The sequence below is a fragment of the Barbus barbus genome (assembly GCF_936440315.1).
Source record: "Barbus barbus genome assembly, chromosome: 6".
In the NCBI taxonomy this organism is placed as follows: Eukaryota; Metazoa; Chordata; class Actinopteri; order Cypriniformes; family Cyprinidae; genus Barbus; species Barbus barbus.
The window spans coordinates 24,028,572-24,047,243 of record NC_136734.1 but is presented as its reverse complement, the minus strand read 5'-3'; the positions used below and the strand labels follow the sequence as shown (position 1 = coordinate 24,047,243).

General features: G+C 39.3%; 1 protein-coding gene across 2 annotated transcripts in view; it reads right to left on the bottom strand.

The window, feature by feature from the left end:
• Window positions 1-18,672, bottom strand: part of LOC306870688 (protein FAM222B-like) — a 51,596-nt gene that overhangs the window by 4,340 nt on the left and 28,584 nt on the right. For both annotated transcript variants that reach the window (XM_079418109.1, XM_079418108.1), the window contains exon 2: window positions 5,733-5,899. In XM_079418109.1, coding sequence (XP_079274235.1) covers window positions 5,733-5,814 — 82 coding nt within the window. In that variant the 5' untranslated portion in view covers window positions 5,815-5,899. The remainder of the gene's footprint in view (window positions 1-5,732; window positions 5,900-18,672) is intronic.

Genomic DNA, 18,672 nt, shown 5'->3' with positions numbered 1-18,672 from the left:
ACTCACTTTCCAAAATAATTTAGTGTTACTGTAAATGTGGCACTTACAACAATATTTGATTTTCTCTACAGTACAGAACAGTCTTTACAGAGACATTAATTGCTCACAATCTGATTTTTAGACAATTCAGACAAAACTTTTGAGTGTTTGGTGTTAAGTCACATGACAAACAGATGCAGGTGAATGTTCACTTTCTCACTTCCTCTCTCACTACCAGATATAACATGCTTCCTGTATGCCAGTGTGATCTGCTATAGCAGAGACCATTCTCTCTCACACACACACAGCCAGGCAACACCAATGACTGTTAACTACCTCTGTTATATTTAACACCACCACTGTGATGTGTCTGTGCTTGATTCTCTTACAGTTTCAGAGTGTGAATAAGAAATTAAAACCTGTCTGGCCCTGCCCCCAGAAATATAGCAACCATCTATGTCTGCGTCTAGCGTGGTAAGCATCTTAGCCTCACGTTCTGTGCTCTAAATAAACCGTCTAATTGGTGAGCCCTTTTCATCAATCTGTTTTTCACACACTTATGTTCTTCTCTTCAGGATAACAGTATTGCTTTTAAAAGTGAACATTAATTAGCTGAATTATTTAACTGGTTTTACATTCAGAAGTCTGCTGGTCTCTGCACACAATATAAGCTCTAAGAACAATGCTGTTCTTCCCGAGAGTGACATCCTCACCTGCCAGGACACCTCTGATTCGATGGATTGAGAATAGAGGAGAGCGGGTTTGAGACAGACAGAAAAACAAAAAGGAAGCGAGGGATAGAGGAAAGAAATTGAGGATGATAAGTGCTCCCTGTGAAGCTGCTGTCTGGCTGCTGAAAGGGGGTCTTTGTATAAAATAAGCTTTCATCACTTGAGGGGGAGAAGAGAAAAGAGATTGAGAGCGAGAGAGACTTCTGATGTGCACCCACCTGCACTTCCCTTGGTCGCACTGATATGGAGTTTACACACAGTATTAACATGCGTTTTTATGCGTTCCTGGCCCCCTCATCCCCAGTGAGAGGATAGACAGCCTGTGCTCTGTGACTGCTTTCATCCAGCCTGAGTGGATTCAGTCATTGCTCACAGCTCACACTGCCCCAACAAATACCCCAAACACCTAAGACTTCCCACCAAACACTCCATAAACACCATTTAACATGACGTCGCACAAGAACATAAATAATAACTAAACGTGGTAAAAATCTAGGCATGTTTTCCACACAGCTTCCACAAGAATAAGGATTAGAATTTTCATTTATATGTACACACAAACATCAACAGATACATCTACACATCTGTTCAAGTTAATGACATAGTACAGCCTTTTGTGAATTATTGGTGTTTGCTTAGTGCAGAGCAGGATACACAATCCTCATATCCATCCACCAACAGTTCACACAGCCGCCATGCCATTCACTCATCTGTCTTTCTCTGTTTTTCCACACACACGTTCCCTCTCCCTCTATGTGGGCTGTTGACTAAACAAAATGGCCCCTGACATTTCTTAGCTAAATAGCTTTCCTGCCAATCTCAGGCCGTGTCAGCTGCCTTCACCGGCTGCCTACATTTGCTCACCCCCTAAAGAGAGAGGAAGAGCCACGCTGGGTTCAATAAATGAACCACCGCAGGACTAGATCAAGGCGCGAGGAAGAGAAGAGTCATTATGCCAATAACTCACAAGGGAACGCTCTCTCTCACACTATTCCCACTGCATCTCTCTCTCTCGGTCTATGCCATTCTCCCCTGTTCAGTGACATCCCAGGGGAGGCCGGCCGGTGATAATGAGGAGTCAATCTTGTTAGGATTAGTCAACATACAGGTTGGCAGTCATGCAATCCATTCTGAGGACAGGAGAGCAGGGCAGAGGGAAGTGATCAGGTGACATTTAAACATGCACTGAGATGTAAATGTCTCAAGGGACTTTAACATCTCTAGAGCTCAGTGCCAGATCTGATTCACTTCGGGATTTGTAATTAAAAGGGAAAGTCCACCAATAAGTAAACGTTCTCTCGTCATCTATCTGTTCCAAACCTGTACGAAATTCTAACGTGAGACACAAAAAGGAAATATCAAGAGACATGCCATAGCTGCTCTTTTCCCTACAAGTGAATGGTGACCACGGCTGTCTGGTCCCCATTCAATTACAGTAAGTGCAAAAGCTCAACTTCAGTCTAACAAATCAGTAATTCAACTAGAAAAAAAAAGCCATGCAAATCTCTTTTTTGTAAAGTCAGACTAACAGACTTGAGAATGTAGCTCAGCTTCATCGACTGCTCAACTGTTTTCAACATTGATAATGAGATTTTTGTAAGCACCAAATCAGCATATTAGAATGACTTCTAAAGGATGAAGTAATGGCTGCAGAAAATTCAGCTTCACAAAATTATACTTAATGTATTAAAAACACACTTTGAATTGTAATAGTATTTTACAATTTTACTGTTTTTACTGTATTTATGATCACATAATGCAGCCTCGGTGAGCATAACAGATGAAAACATTGTAGTGTAAACATACTGTATGAAAAACCAGCAGCTCGGACATTCTGCTTAATATCTGGTTTTGTGTCCAGAAAATATTACTGAATGTTCTTTTGTGTGAACTATCCCTTTAAAACTGTTCTTTTCACTAACATTTCTGCTCTCTCTCTCTCTCATCAGCAGTGATTTGAGGATCACAGTAATCAGCCAAACCACAGGAGCCCCATTACAGACACACACAGGGTTGTTACACCGCTATTGTCAGCCTTTTCTGTCCAAGTACACCATACACATGTCCTAACTGCCTTTTCCCCTCCTCACAGACATCACACACACACACTTTTAAACTCCCTTTAATCTGAGAGACTGCTGATCTGAGTGGGTGTTCTTATATTGTCTTATATAGGGTTATTCCTCATGGAGAAGCAAAGCCTCCTTTTTTCTATTCATCTCTTCCTTCTTATCTAAAGCCATCTTTTCCTCCCCGCTCATCTCACCTTCTTTTCTCTTTTCAGCTTCCTTTGAAAGAGTTCAGAGAGACAGAGAGAGACAGAGAGAGAATGCAACAGAAACCATGCTCTATTTAGACAAAAGACAGTCTTTTTTTGCCCCAATCTATGGCTTGCGTTCCTGTATTCCAAGGTATGTTCTGGCTCTTCCTGTGTCTCCCGAGTTGCCTGTGAGAATCTGTGCCAGTGCCAGATGTGTTCCAGTAACATCTGGACCACAGCAGGGAGCACATGAATTTAAAGGGGCAGTTAATGACATGCCATGGGACGTTTAAACAACCATATGAATCATTACATTACATGATTTAAAGTGATTTAAACAACTGAGGCTTCTCCAAATCTTTCAGATTATGGGTTTGAAAGTAGGAGGAATCTGGGCGATGCAGATTATGGGTTGTATTAATAAATTTCAGAAAACACTGTTGTGAATCGAGCCTGAGACACCAAAAAAACATTATGACCTGCAGGTGCGTAAGTGAAGTGCAGCCTTTGCAATTTGACAATCATATTAAGCCATAATCGCAATTTTGATTTTATTTTGATTAAGCATTCATCTTTACTTTTTAATTGGATATTCAATTTAAATGTATAAAACTGACAAAAGCCATATGATTCGAAGATCATACTGAAATGGTCTTTGAGTCATAATATATTGGAAAATAGAAAATGAAATGTTGCAGAATTAGAATCAAAGTGAAGGAGGGATTGGATCAAATGTGAACTTCTCTTGGCTACTGTTAAAGCTTGATTTTCATTTGTTTTTGTCCAGTTTATTGGGATTTCCATGAGGCGTTTAATCTCTCAGAGCACTTAAACTATAAGATATCAATAACGTCCCAGCAAAGGATGTGGCAAACTAATGAATCCTTTCCATCTACACTCTTCACAGACAGACTCACTGTGTCTTACTTTGTGTGCAACAAATAAAATTAATTTCCATTATCGTTCTGAAAGAGGTATCAGCATCCGAGGTATGCCTCCATTTTCCCTCTCCTACCTGTCATTCCAGTAGTTAGTAATATGACTCCATCTCTTTCTGTATTCCCATTAGTTAGAAATACGACTCCCATCTTTGTGATTCCTGCTCTCTCCTGCAGTTAAAGATATGTCTCCAGCCTCTCAGTAATTGCTGCCTGATGAGGGTCTTCCTGAGGCGATGTGAGACTCAGTCTCCGGGGCATCGGCACTCCCCCGGCCGCGCGTCTCCATAGCATAATTTGTCATCCTGATGGAGAGCTAATCTGACAGGATGTCTGCCCACAGACAGAGAAGGCGAGATATTCTGTCTGTACGCATCCTTTATTTCCTGCACTGACTCAGTTTCTCTGTTTGTCTGACTCTCATTTTCTCGCCGCCTCTGTATGCCACTTATCTGCCTCAATCTATCTCTCTGTGAGCGGTGTGATTCAGCAGGTGTCTGCCCTTGTAAACCGCCCTAATAAAAATCCTGGGATTTGACAATCTGTCTCTGGAAATATGCTTTTGTTCACCAACGACAGCTCTCTTTTCCCCCTCATTCAAATTCCTTTCTCTCTCAGTTCCGTTTAGTCTCTCGTCAGACATTTCTCTTTTTATATATATATATATATCTGTTTTCATCTTGTCATTTCTTAAATGCATTTAAGTGTCATCTTTGAGAACATCTATGAATTGGTGGCAAAAAAAAACAAAAAAAAAACAAAAAAAATGCACAGCCTCAAAGGATATTCACATTGCTCATTTGAGACTGCTGAGAGGAAGGTAAACAGGAGAATGAAAGGAATATTCACTCAAAACTGAAAGTTCTGTCATCAGTTATTCACCCTCATGTCATTGTAAACCTGTGTCTGACTTCCTTTCTTCTGCTGAACACAAAAGGAAGCACTTTTCCATGCCAAAACAAAGTAAGATGACGACAAAAAGCACCATAAAAGTAGTAATTACGAGTTATGCGCTTTTGTGGTTTACATGCAGAACATTGCTTTGTTTATTTTGGAGGTGTCCTCAATCAGCTTGTTTTTGGTCAGATTTCTGATAATTTAAGGATCACATCATGCCCAGTTTACAGTCGTTTTTGTAAAGGTCTTGTTTTTCTTATGACATGTCTCATGATAAACCAATGTAGTGTATTCATTGCTAGTCTATTAGCTAAATCTAGTAGAAACAAAATGTAAAACTTAATTAAATAAACCACTGATTTTAAGGCAGAAGTTCATACCTAAAAACAAATTTACATAGTTTTTTTTTTTAATAGCTGTAATGTGTACATATTTTTAGAAACGCTTTTAATCTTCTCTTTGCTTGTTTATTTCCATCATTTTTTTTTTTATTTCCGTTTATTTTAATGAACTCCCTTTTGCATGTGAAAATCTTGAAAAAAAAAAAAAAAAAAAAAAAAATAGAGTGATGCATTACATTTTTCTAAAGTTCTGTGATAGTTGTGCAAGGATGAGACCAGCATATAAGTCGTTATTCAATCAGACTCAATTTTTACCTTTAAATTTCTGGCTTTTTCCACACAAAAGTCTTCAGTAGACTTGGAAAATAATGTGATAACATGACTCATATGGACTGCTGCTATGATGGCTTTATGGTGTTTTCTGTGATATCTGGCGATCATTGCATGGAAAAGAGCAGTATGCGCATTCTGCTAAACATCTTTTATGCTCAAAAAAAAAAAAAAAAAAAAAAAAAAAAAAAAAAAGTTTAGAAAAACATGCGAGTAAAGGACCATTAAATGTTTGAACTGTTTTGTTTGCACTCACATTTCTGTAATCCAGTGTTCATCTGCGAGTGGGGGTGGAGCTGAAGGGAGAGATCACCTGGCCCTGGCAAACAGGCCAGCATCTCATACACACACACACACACACACACACACACACACTCACTCAGTCACTCCTAGAGCAACATGAGCCACACAATCCTCCTCACACTGTAGAGAGAAAAAAAAAAAAAAAAAGAGAGAAATTAGATGTTACAGCAAATAGTTATTTCTCACTGCAGTGCTACATTGGTTAGCCCAGCACATTGGCCCAAAATCTCACTTTGCATGACTGTTAAACATCAGATATGTTCTGATTAGCTATGACTATAGGTGTGGTTTTACAGCAATGCGGACAGAAAAATAACGTGTTCAGTGTTATTGTTAGTTGGTTTTAAGTTAACAATAAACACTGAACAAAGCCATTGAATTTTCAGTTAGTGAAAACAACTTAAATTAAAAAGAAATGTTAGATGACAATTTAAACAAACAAATTAAAAATGTTGCCTTGGCACACAACTGAAATAAAACAAGTTCAATCTGAAGTACTAAAATTACAAAAAACAAAACAATAAAACCAAAAGCTTTAAAAATGTTAATAAATAGCATATCAATAATACTACAATACCGGTTGTGTTACACCTGGCTAGGACAGTGTTTGTATAAAAGCTTTTCAAAAGGAATAAAATAAAACATTTCTGAAATGCTAACTTTTACGAGGTCTGTTAACTGAAGGATGCCTACACAAAATAGCTAACAAACATGTCAGTAATTTGATTGAACAAAATTATATTCAAAACAAACCAATTAAAAATGTATATTTCGCCCTCAGAAAGGCATGATTTAAAAGGCATGGTGTGCATTGAAAGCTTACTGTTAGAAAAGGTGCAAAGCTAAATGACTCGCAATCATGTTTTGGATAATTTTCCAACATAACAGGAGCAATGAGACAATTACCATCTGTCAGTTTGACACACATTTTCACTGCATTCATTAAAACTCAGCAAGTCTTCTAATCGTGTGTCATGAGGAATGCATCCAAACATCAATTCAAATGTGCGATTGAGTGCAATTTCACACATTTATGTGAAAAATGAATTGCATGGCAAACAGAGTTTCCGTTGCAATTACAAAAAGAACCAGTGATAAACACAGCTATGATAGAGTCAAAGCTTTGGATTCGCATCAATTAATCAACCAACCCATCAATCAGGTGAAACTTAGAAAATCAGTCTCCTTTAATCATCCTCTTGGTCAATACAGAGCAGCAAAAACCCCTCACATACCTTTCCATTCCAAACCACTCACTAATCGTACAGCAGCAGGCAAAACGCACTTCATATCAAATCTGAGGTTCAATTTAACATCAAACATACCAACCAGAGTGCCCTGACCATGCCCCAGGAGCTTCATCTCGCTCTCCTCACCTCCACATCTTTGGCCCGTCCGCTCGCATGAATGGTGTGATCTAGAGTGACCTTTGCTAAATTCCAAACTTTCACATTTTCATTTTTTGCTTCAGCAAGGCGAGAATCAGACCACTGAAAACATTTTACACCTCAACCATCAGTCATTAAACACAATGAGTTAGTGTGATTGTGGACAAATCCACATGCACAGAATGGGAGGAATTGTCCTGACCAGCTGTCACTACGACAGGATGTTCTGTTGATTGCTTGTTTTGTTTTTAATTTATGTGGTATCTACCGGATAACATAGTCCATCTGTGAAATGTGACTTCAAATTGTTCTCTATATAGCATTCAAAAATGCCTGTCCATGTTTTTAGCGGCCTTGGAAATTTTTTCCCCATAGGGATTTTTTTAAAAACAGATTTTTGTTAATGATTTTTGATAGAGATGATCCAAAACAGCAGCACCCAAAAACTTTGCCAATATCCTTCAAACCACTAAGTTTTTTCCCCATTTGTCAGCAAAAAGTTTAATCGTTTAAAATCTAATACAATTTAGAATGAATGATTCCATTTCTTTCATGCATTTTAATAGGTACAGTTCAGAATAAGTATCTAAGCATCTAAGAAACCCTGCATACAGCCATGTACTACATCCTCTCACTACACACTGACACTAGACAAAAACATGTATAAGCAAACAAACAGTTCAGACAAGCAATTATGCACCAAACAACTCTGACAGGGCAGCACAAGGCCAGCCAGCCAAAGCTGGGAGAGAGAGCGAGAAATAAAGAGTTAGTATGCAGTGAAAGGTCATGAAAGCAGCTCATTAAAATCCTGCCAGTGCACTAACAACGCAGCAGGGCTTGATACAAACATACTCACTCTCTATCAAATATACCTGAGGAAGAGTTGTAATCTGAAAGCTAGTGAGCTGCCTCACTGTATGTTGTCTGCACAGGCTGCCGTCTTCTGAGTGAGCTATATGAGTGACTGATTAGCTACTCAAATAGTGTTCCACATGTGAGACTCGACCCAAAATTGGCGTCAATGGTCTGCCGTTAACATACTGCTAAGCTAAATGGCACAATACTCTAAAAGGTGCAACAATACGTAGTACACAAATGTTGGGTAAAATAATCAATTCTAAATATACCAAACTCTTCAATTCTTCAATTGATTTTTTGACTGATGGGTCATTCATCTGTTCCTCTCAGCCTGAATCTTTGATTTCTCCCCTGTCCCCACGCAGTGCTTGTATGCTTGCAGAAAAAAACAAAAAAAAACAAACCAGTCCTGTCTAGACAAAAATATCTACACAGATGAAAGAACTATAACCAGAAGCATAGCAGTGTTTGTCGGCCAGTATAGTATTTTTGAATGTGCATGCTTATTTTTATGTTTAGATTACCTTTGCTGTCATCTAATGCTCCCTTGAAGTCCAACTTTAAAAACACTTAAATATAATATTTAGCAATTCTTAAAATTAATATCATACTCACTAACATTTAAAGCTATTTTGGTGCATCCCAGCATACAACTCCTATGCCTTTATTTTTCCTTTTTAAATTTATTTTTTCTTTCAACTTTTGTTAAAAGGTGTCTATGCACATACACTACCATTTAAAAGTTTGGGGTCAGATTGTTTTTTTTGGTAAGAGATTGTTTATTCAGCAGTGACATGTTGAATTGATCTAAAGTGATAGTAAAAACACTTATACTGTTACAAAAGATCAAATAAATAATGTTCCTTGGAACTTTTTATTTAAAAATTTAGGTAAAAAAGTACCACAAAAAAAAATAAATCCATAATTTTAAGCAGCACAACAGTTTTCAACATTGATAAGAAATGAAGACTGGTGAAATGGGTGCTGAAAATTCAGCTTTGCCATCCCAGGAATAAATTACATTTTAAAATATATCATATAGAAAACAGCCATTTTAAATGTAACAATATTTCACAATTTCACAGTTCAGGGGGAAGTTGTGGCCTAATGTTAGAGAGTCAGACTCATAATCCAAAGGTTGTGGGTTCGAGTCTCGGGCCGGCAGGGATTGTAGGTGGGGAGAGTGAATGTCCAGCGCTCTCTCCACCCTCAATACCACAACTGAGGTACCCTTGAGCAAGGCACCGAAGCCCCAACTGCTCCCCGGCGCCACAGCATAAATAGCTGCCCACTGCTCCAGGTGTGTGTGTTCACTGCTGTGTGTGTGCACTATGGATGGGTTAAATGCAGAGCACGAATTCTGAGTATGGGTCACCATACTTGGCCGTATGTCACTTCACTATTATTGTTTTTACTGTATTTGGTTTAAAAAAAAAAAAAAAAAAAAAAAAAACGAAGTCCCAAATCTAAAATTATAACTATATGGAGCAGAAGCCCCATCAAAACAGCACTGAATGCTCCAAAATAAAAATGTACACAAATTCTGAGTCACATGAAGTCGAATCAGAGCTGGTGGAAAATCTGGAAAGAGAGAAAGGGAGTCTGGATTCTCAATGGCTGGGGATGTTTGGGTCAGACCGCATCTGATTAATAAAAAAAAAAAAAAAACCTCCACTGCTTTCTCTTTCTTTGTGTGCATGGGAGGACAGAGGGAGGGTAGGGTGTATGTGGGAGAAGAAAGGATAGAGGGAGGAAAGTGAGCCATTTAGAAAATGACTACGGTAAGCTGTAATCAGGCTCTGGTGGGGCTGAGCGCCGGAGCTCAGACAATCTGCCTACACTGGCCTTTACGCTCAGGAAAAACAGACTAATTACACTAAAATATACACATACAATAGAGTGAGCGAGAAATCCAATGTACGCTTGTATGTATAGTTTCCCAGGAACACAAAAAGCTACTGAGTGAAATGACTTTTCAGGGGAAGAGCAGAGAGGAGAGATTGCGATTATCATTTATGAGGACTATGGAGGAGGACATCAGGTGGGCGCGGGGGGGGTGAGAGCTTACATTTCGATTTTTTCAAAAGAGAAACAAGCTTTACCCTTGAATACGAGAGCGGCTCAATAGGAAGGAGGGGGGGGGGGGGGGGGGGGGGGGGGGGGGGGATATTGCTGGTTAATAAACGTTCACATCAGCACAGGCCCATAAGCATCTATTTATAGCAGCCTGAATAGACTCTGCTGTAGCTGCGTGTTGAGGACGTGAAAGCATGTCGCTGTCAGTGTGTTACTGATGACTTAAGCATATCCCCTAAACGATAACCTCACATGCTTTTTTATTCTGTGAGAGTTATTCTGAGAGTTTTGTTGGTCTAACACTGCCAATTTTAAGCACAAGAAGTGAGAGAGACATGCAGTTTCAGATCTTAGCTCTAAGTCAGGGAGAATTTAGCTAATAGCTAATGCTAATAGCCCACGTGTGATGTCGAAAGAAAGAAAGGTGAGGAGAAAAGTGATGTGGGCTTAGAAGAAAATGCAAAGCCACCGAAGAAAAATAGAAGAGGTAGAAAAATAGAATAGATGACGTGTAGTGATTATTTCTTATGCTTGAGTTTTGGCAAGAACGCTTAAAGAATGCATACAGCTGAACATTAAAGTATAGGCTCTATTTGACATCCTCGATACACGCACAACAGAAAGTTTCAACCATGCCCAGTGTTTGCACTATTTAGGTCCATAAGTTATGACCAATTAAAAAAAAAAAACTAAACTCTCGTAAACTCTTTAAACTAGAGTTACAGGGATCTCTTAACCAAGACACAAGTGCTTGTCTGTGTGGGAGCCTGTTGTTGAATTTGTTGTTATTCCATCTTCTCCCATTTTAATGGCTGTAAAACAATGACCCGGGCCAGTGTTGCCACTTTGGGCTTTATTGTCCTAATTGTTCAGCTTAAGAACACACATTAGCATCTTTACCATGATTAAATTTACAACTCTGCATGTATGCTCCATAAAACTTTGGTCTGAAGAAAAATGGCAAAATGGCTGAATGAAAATGCTGTACTTGTGTATTTAAACGTACTTAAAGGGATAGTTCACTCCAAGTTCGGTCATTTACTCAACCACTATTTGTTCCAAACCTCTATGAGGTTTTCTTTCTTCTGTTGACCACAGTTGACGGTAGCCATTGACTTCCATAGTATTTTTTCCATTAGACAGTTAATGGTAGTCTTTGACTTGTTACCAACATTCTTCAAAATATCATCTTTTGTGTTCAACAGAGGGGAAAAAAAAAAAAAAAAAAAAATCATAGGTTTGGAACTTGAGGGTGAGTAAATGATTGTCATGAGTCCAGGTCCTGCAGTTCTTCCTGTCGCCAGCTCCCTAAACTCCACGCAGCTGTCACAAACCACACACACCTGCCGCATCATTCAACTATTACACTCATTACATCCTCAGCTGTTCCCCATTGCCACAGACATATATTCTCCTTGCTCACCACTCTGCCTGGTTGCGTTAAATGTATTTTGTTTCTAGTGTCTGCTCTGGTCTGGGGTACATGCACTGCGTTGCCGTTCGTATCCCATTCCTTTTCTGCTTTGTTTCTTGCAGTGTTGGCTTTTTGTTTTGAAATTAAAGCGCCTTACCTGCATTTGGACCCTGACCTCGTCTTTTCACGGCGCTTCCCTCGCCGTTCTGTGACAGAATGCAACCAGCAAACATGGGTCCAGCAGGGAGGTTGCTCAACGTCCGCCATGGAGAAGACCTGCCTCATGGTCTTTTTTTTTACTGAGGCCTGGCTAGGCCCTTCAAATCCCTGATGCCATACTGGGACCCAGAGGAGTCGCTGGAGGACTACATCGACCTGGCTCTGCAGGTGAGGGTTGGAGTTAGCTGCGGAGCCCGTTCACAGTTCTCCCAATGCGGCGATCCGGGGGGCGTCGGAGGCCTCGTCGGCCACGCCCAGTGCCTCGCGCCCGCTTCCGGAGCGTCCTGGGCTGATGCGCAGTGTGCGGGAACCCCCGCTGATGTCGGTGCGGGGGGCGCGGTTTGCTTGTGGTCCTCCCGAGGCAGCGGAGCTCGCTTCAGGTCTTCCCGGAGCGGCGGAGCCCGCTGATGTTCCCTCCGAGGCAGCGGAGCTCGCTTCAGGTCTTCCCGGAGCGGTAGAGCCCGCTGATGTTCCCGCTGAGGCTGGGAACATTCCGTGACAATCTTCATTTTTAGGGGAACTATCCCTTTAAATCTTTTCAAACAGCAATTAAGATTGCGTATCGGCTAGGGTGTTTATAAAACAAAATCTAATGCTTAAGATCAAATTTTTTTTCTCAATATTTACATAAAGCATTTAAAAAGCAGAATATTGATTGAAAATGTTCTTTAATATAATTTTATATTCTTTTGCACTTTAAATGTTTGAAACATGGTTTAAAAATCAGCAGTTTGTGATATGAAAATTTGATACAATCACATGGCAAATATACAGTATACACAATTATTATGACAGACCACTGGCATTGCAATAAACGTTGTGCAAATGAGCAGGGACTACCAATAGGAGCACAGACAGATCAGACCGAGTGAAGCGTAGAAACGCCTTCAAGAAACCAACAGCATGGTGACCTCCAGCGATTTAATCACGGAAGTGTGAGTGACAGAGCTTCTGACATTTCTACTCATGATCACTCAGCCACTGAACATAAGGTGCGAGTACAGCAGAAAGCGAGCGATTTGTGGGTGTGAGAGTGTGAACAAATGTGTAGAAAGATCAGACCAGTGAATGGGAGTAAGTGTGAAAGTGTTTGCATGCATGAGAGAAAATGCGGATAAAGCCAGATTTGGGGCAAGATGTGCATTCAATTCATTAATATACATTTTCATTACTACTGTAACATGTACAAAAGGCAATCAGGAAAAGCAATATGCAGGACTTCTATACTGTTGACCACTTACAGTGAGGTGATGTTTGAACAGTGAACCACAGGCCAAATGAAAAGGTGAAAAAAAATTCTCTGCGTTATTTATTTATATCTGGACCTGCCTGAGCAAGGCTGTGTGTAATGTAAAGCCCAACAGACGTGAGAAAAAAAAAAAAAGCAGCAGAGAAGAGACAGAACTGCGACATACACGCATGCATGCAATACACAAACTAAAAGAATCTTTAGGCTCCTCCTGACTCGACAATGTAATTCCAAAAACATCTCAATTGTTCAGGCGTAAATCTTTAGCATGTTGCCAAATTCAGTGTAAAGATTACACATTAAAAGCTGTACCAAAACTAGAAGGGGAAAGCAGATATTGAGTGTTTATGTGAGGAAGAGCCATTCACTGGACGTTGGAGTATCTGTGTGTTGTAAATCAATGGATTTACACTGCAGACACACAGCCATGAACCGCTTCATACAACAGCAGTGGGAATCTCAATTGTAAGATTCTCCGTAACTTAGTACTTTGTGTTTGGTTAGGCTAGAGGCACAGAAATCACACTTCATCTTTATGTACAAATAAAACAGGAATATTACTCAATTTTGAAATGGAGGTCATGATACAGCGAGTAACATCTGACACACTGATTGAAACGGTTTTCTTTGAGTCTCTGACTGTATCGATTAAAAGAGTTAACTTGTAATAATCAGATTATGCATAGGCCTACATTTTGAAAATTTGCAATAAACAGCATTTCCATCTAGAAAATGTGACTCCATTATATATTCCATCATAGATTTAACTAAATTAAACTGAAGAAACAAATTAGTGCAATGTGGCCATGATCTAAAATGAGGGAATTAATTAGATGTATCCAATAATTAATATGTTGTGGGAACAAATTCTTTTTTTTTTTTGTTTTTTTATTATTTTTTTTTTTATATACACACACACTTAGGAAATTTTCATCGGTTTCCATCCAGCATTTTTTTTTTATGCACTATTCCAAAATTCACATGAAAATACGCAAACGGAAATCCAGCTAGTGATTTAATGGTGCATTTTTAAGTCTGCTATAGTTTCGTGCTGCATGGACAGAAAAAAGCAGAAACAAATCAAATGTGAAATGTTTTAACAACCATCAGCTCTCCTTATGCAATTGGATACAGTTATCAAAACACCTCACATCCACTCCACCACTAACAAAACCTTTGCAAGACCATATAAAAGTAAAACCTGAAGTTAACAACCGAACAATGACATACCCACACTGATACAAGACCACTAGGGAGCAAGGGTGTCCCCTCACACACACACATTCTTTATATACCAGACGTCTGTGCTGTTCACAATAACAGAAACGAGCATAAAAATGCTCACAAAACCAGATGAAGAAATGACAGTGAGACAATTTAGTTTATGAAAGGATTCATCCATTTACTGCTCATCCGTTTGCCCCAGACGCCTGCAGCTCATCTGAAATTGGACACCCTGGTGATAAATTGCGACAAAAGGAAAAAAGGAAAGAAGAAAGCGAATGATTTTTGAAAGGGCAGGGGAAAAGCTGTCTGTCTGCCTCTGGTGAGTGGGAGGGCCTCTCTATCTCTGGGATTTAGACAGCTGCCATCTCATCCCAGAGTGCAATAGATGAACAAGCACATCCCAACAGCTGTCCCTGTGCCCTTCAACTGTTACTGGACACCGAAGATGCAACCCAACGCTCAAGATGAAAGGGAACTGAATCAGCCTAGAGTGCAGCTTGATCTTCATCATGATTTGTCACATTTACGCCTCCTTTCAACGATCTATGGCCAGCCTCATCCAGCCATACACTTCCCTCATCCATCATGATGTGGGCGGCCCAATAGCTCCAGCACCTCTAAACCGCAGCATCCACACAAACACACTTTACAGCTACTAGTTTGAACACAAGTGTTTGATGCTACATAAAAAGCGGAAACAAAGTCTTGAAAACATGGATTTTGACCATAAATTATATTTAAATCAACATCTCATGATCAGAAGTGCAAGTATGATATTGCATCGTATAACTTTGTACATAAAAAAAAAAAAAAAAAAAAAAGTCATCATGTAACTTTCATTTCAGACAAAATATGACTAGGTACAGTTGACAATGGAATGTCACCGTGATTCTCAACCTCTTTGAACTGACAATGAATGAATTTAAAAAAAAAACCATTCATTGTATGTGGAGTTTGTGCGCCGTTGTTAAGGGTATGAATTAAAATAACTTAATCCAAAAACAGCTAAAAATCAAATTATTTTATTTCAAATGGCATCTTGTTTAAGTTTGCTAAGGGTTGAGAACAACAGCATTAAGGCCTATATCACGCAACAAGAGAAAACATTAAAGTGTATAATCTACTCCACTTCTATGACACAAGTTTGTATTGTGTATGGAAACAATACCTAATACCCAAACATGAACTTTAGGGCAATGAGACAGAAACTCCTCTTCTGCACCACAGTATGCACACGAAATATGTGTAAGCAATTGAAAGGAGCACAACTATAGTGTAACTATACCTTTTAGTTCATATGCTTTGTCTCCGCCAATGAAAATATTTTGGAAAGAGCAGTGACCGCCTACTCAAAGAGTTCGGTCATCACTGCGGTTTTTACATTTACACAAAGGTCAGCTCCCCATCACAAACTGACTTCAAAGAAACGCATCAATACTGCATGGCGAGAACAGATATACAAAAGAGAATAAGTGGCAACATTCTTATTTTTACTGTCATTCTTTGCTGTACTCCCTGACAGACACCACAGTCCACAACCCTCAACTGTTGTCCTGTGGGCTGTGTTGTACAGGGAAGATGGTCAAACAGACAGACCACTTGGCTTTGTGACCGCAAACATTTCACAAGGGAATGTGACCATGGGAACAGACAAACACAAGCAAATCGCCACAACTGAACTTTCCAGATTCCAGGAAACAGATAAAGCCTCGTCATGGAAGAAAACTCGCTGAGAATCTGCTTTGGCTCTAGTCTAGATTACGATAAAACTGTCAGATGTTGTCTTACAACCTACTTATGTACACAAACGCCTGCTGTCAGGAAAGGTGACATTTTGGATTTACACCCACACAGTGATTAAACGAGTTTAATTTGGCATGATCACCTGTTACTTATAAGGAGTTAAGTGTACCCCAGTTTGTTATCTGTGCCTGATGAAGACCTGATGGTCGAAACGTTTCAATAAAGGAATTTGTGTGCGTTTGTTCCTTTACTATAATTACATATTTTTATCCTGCACGTGAGCCCTATTCGGGTTTTGGGGGATGTGCGCAACTCTTTTCCATAACTGTGACAACCTTGTCAGTTTAACTGAAATTTGAAAAAAAAAAAAAAGACGACTTGCTGGTCTAATGCTATAATACTCTTTGCGCCTGACATTTATTGGATACCCGTTCCGATACGCCCTTCATCAGCACATCACTTCCTCATCACAAACACTCATTTTGTTCCCGTCTCAGCGTCCTACAATTGTGTGCTCAGATCAGACTTTCAAGTTCAGCCTAACCCTTTTCTCTCTCTCAATAAGCCCTCAAACAATCACCGCAGATACGGTGCTGTTGGCAAAAAGAAAGAGGGCACTGCAAATTCCTGAAGTAACAGAGCTTATGAAGCGCGTCTGACGGGGGTCGATAAGCTTTTTACAGGTAGGTAAGTTGCTGTGAAACTCCAGGAGTGACCCAGGCATTTGGCAGGGGTCAGGGAGGTGAGCGTTTTCTAATCTTTACGAGAGAACAGCTTGTGCAAGCTTTAACACTGACTCGCAGGAAACTGGGCACTGATGCATAAGTAGTAATGTCGCTAACAATGTGTGAGCGGGAGTGAACGAAGCCTTTTGGCCGCTGCTAATCAACTTCATCAGCACCCTGGCGCTCAACGGCGGCTCACCACAAAGCTCAAAATCTGCCCCGTATGTCCCTTCAGGGGACAGTACAGCTACTTCAGCATCAAGTCTATAATAATAAAATAGAATACAGATAAAGAAATAAGTGATACCAGTCTTTCTACAGTATCAGAAGAACAGTGCATGAAATGCTGTCTGCCTACAAGAGCAATTGTGCCCTGTGTGTGACCTGTCAAATATAAAAAAAAAAAAAAAAAAAAAAAAAAGAATTCTGTGACGAATTCCCATGACCTTTCAAGTCATTTGTGATTGATTACCGGATAAGGATTTACAAGATTCATTCAAACTCAGACTGAATTGCTAATGAATGATTTCCATAAAATCAATTAATCATTTGTGAACAGCATACTATTTGGGGTGGGAGGATTTTTTAATGTTTCTGAAATAAGGCTCTATTACTCACCAAGTTTGCATTTATTTGTAAAAAAAAAAAAAAAAAAAAAATTTAAATCAGTTTTATATAATTTAAAGTGTAATTTATTCTTGTGATGGTAAAGCTGAATTATCAGCAGTCCAGTCTTACTCAAGTCTTCAGTGTCACATGATGCTTCAGAAATATTCTAATATGGTGCTTATTAATCAATATTAAACTGCTCTGTGTGTGTATATATATATATATATATATTTTTTTTTTAAACCATGATACTTTTTTCAGTATTCTTTGATGGTTCAAAAGAATAGAATTTACTTAAAATAGAAATAGACCATTACAATTTTTGCTGGGACTTTATATTACATTATATATAAATTAATATTTTCAATAAAATCTCTATTCATTTTTAAAGATAAGCAAGACAGTACATTTGAGCACATTCAGTTTGACATGGTATTGGAATTGACTTTCAGTACCATTACCCCGGTTCACTTTATGGCCTTAATTTGATATAGCGGAGATATCTGACTTTATGTACTAATCTTAGCACAGCTATTTAAAGTAAGATTGTTTTTTACAGATTCAATCTAATTATCCAGAGAGAATTCTGCACTCAGGGCTCATGAATCATGTGAGCTGTGAATCTTGTGCCTCATACAGAGACGTCTTTGATAAATACAGCCTCGGTGATTGTGAAGTGCTCTGTAGTGGTTCACAGTAATCAGACAGAGCTAGTGATTCATCTTCATCTCCGCTCAGCTCCATGACTGCTTTCGGCCCTCAAATGCACCGATCTGACTTTATGTATCTGTGTGTTTGTTCCAATCGTTAAATTACTACACTGTGTTGTACATCCTTGTGTCATAAAATACTGTGTGATGCTACAGTATGATTCAGTGCAATGCTTCAGTGCACACTGATGAGAGCAAGGCTGCCCATTAATAAGAAAGCCATAGTATAATGTGAAGCGAACAGAAACACAGATCTCTACACATACCCTGAGACCCATTAGCCATAAATCACACTTAACCAAGAGGTCAAAGTGTAGCCGATTACCATGGCCCCATGGGCAAATATTGCAAATTTCAAATTGCATACTTCCAGGGATTCCTCTTAAAAACATAAAATGGAGTTGTCACTTTCTGCTGTCTTTTACATCATATTTACAGTTTAAAAAATAAATAAAATAAAAATAAAGCCCATAACCAAGCTCCCATGAGCAAAGATAGCAAATTTCAAATTGCATACTTCTGGGGGGGTCCTGCACCAGCCGAGCAACTGGCATTGAGATAAACAAGTAGCTTTCTCAAGGCATTACAAATCTCCTTCAACTTAACTCACAAGCCACCCAATATCTCTGGGGGTTATGATCCATGTCAAGGCGATACTCTGACGTGGAAGTG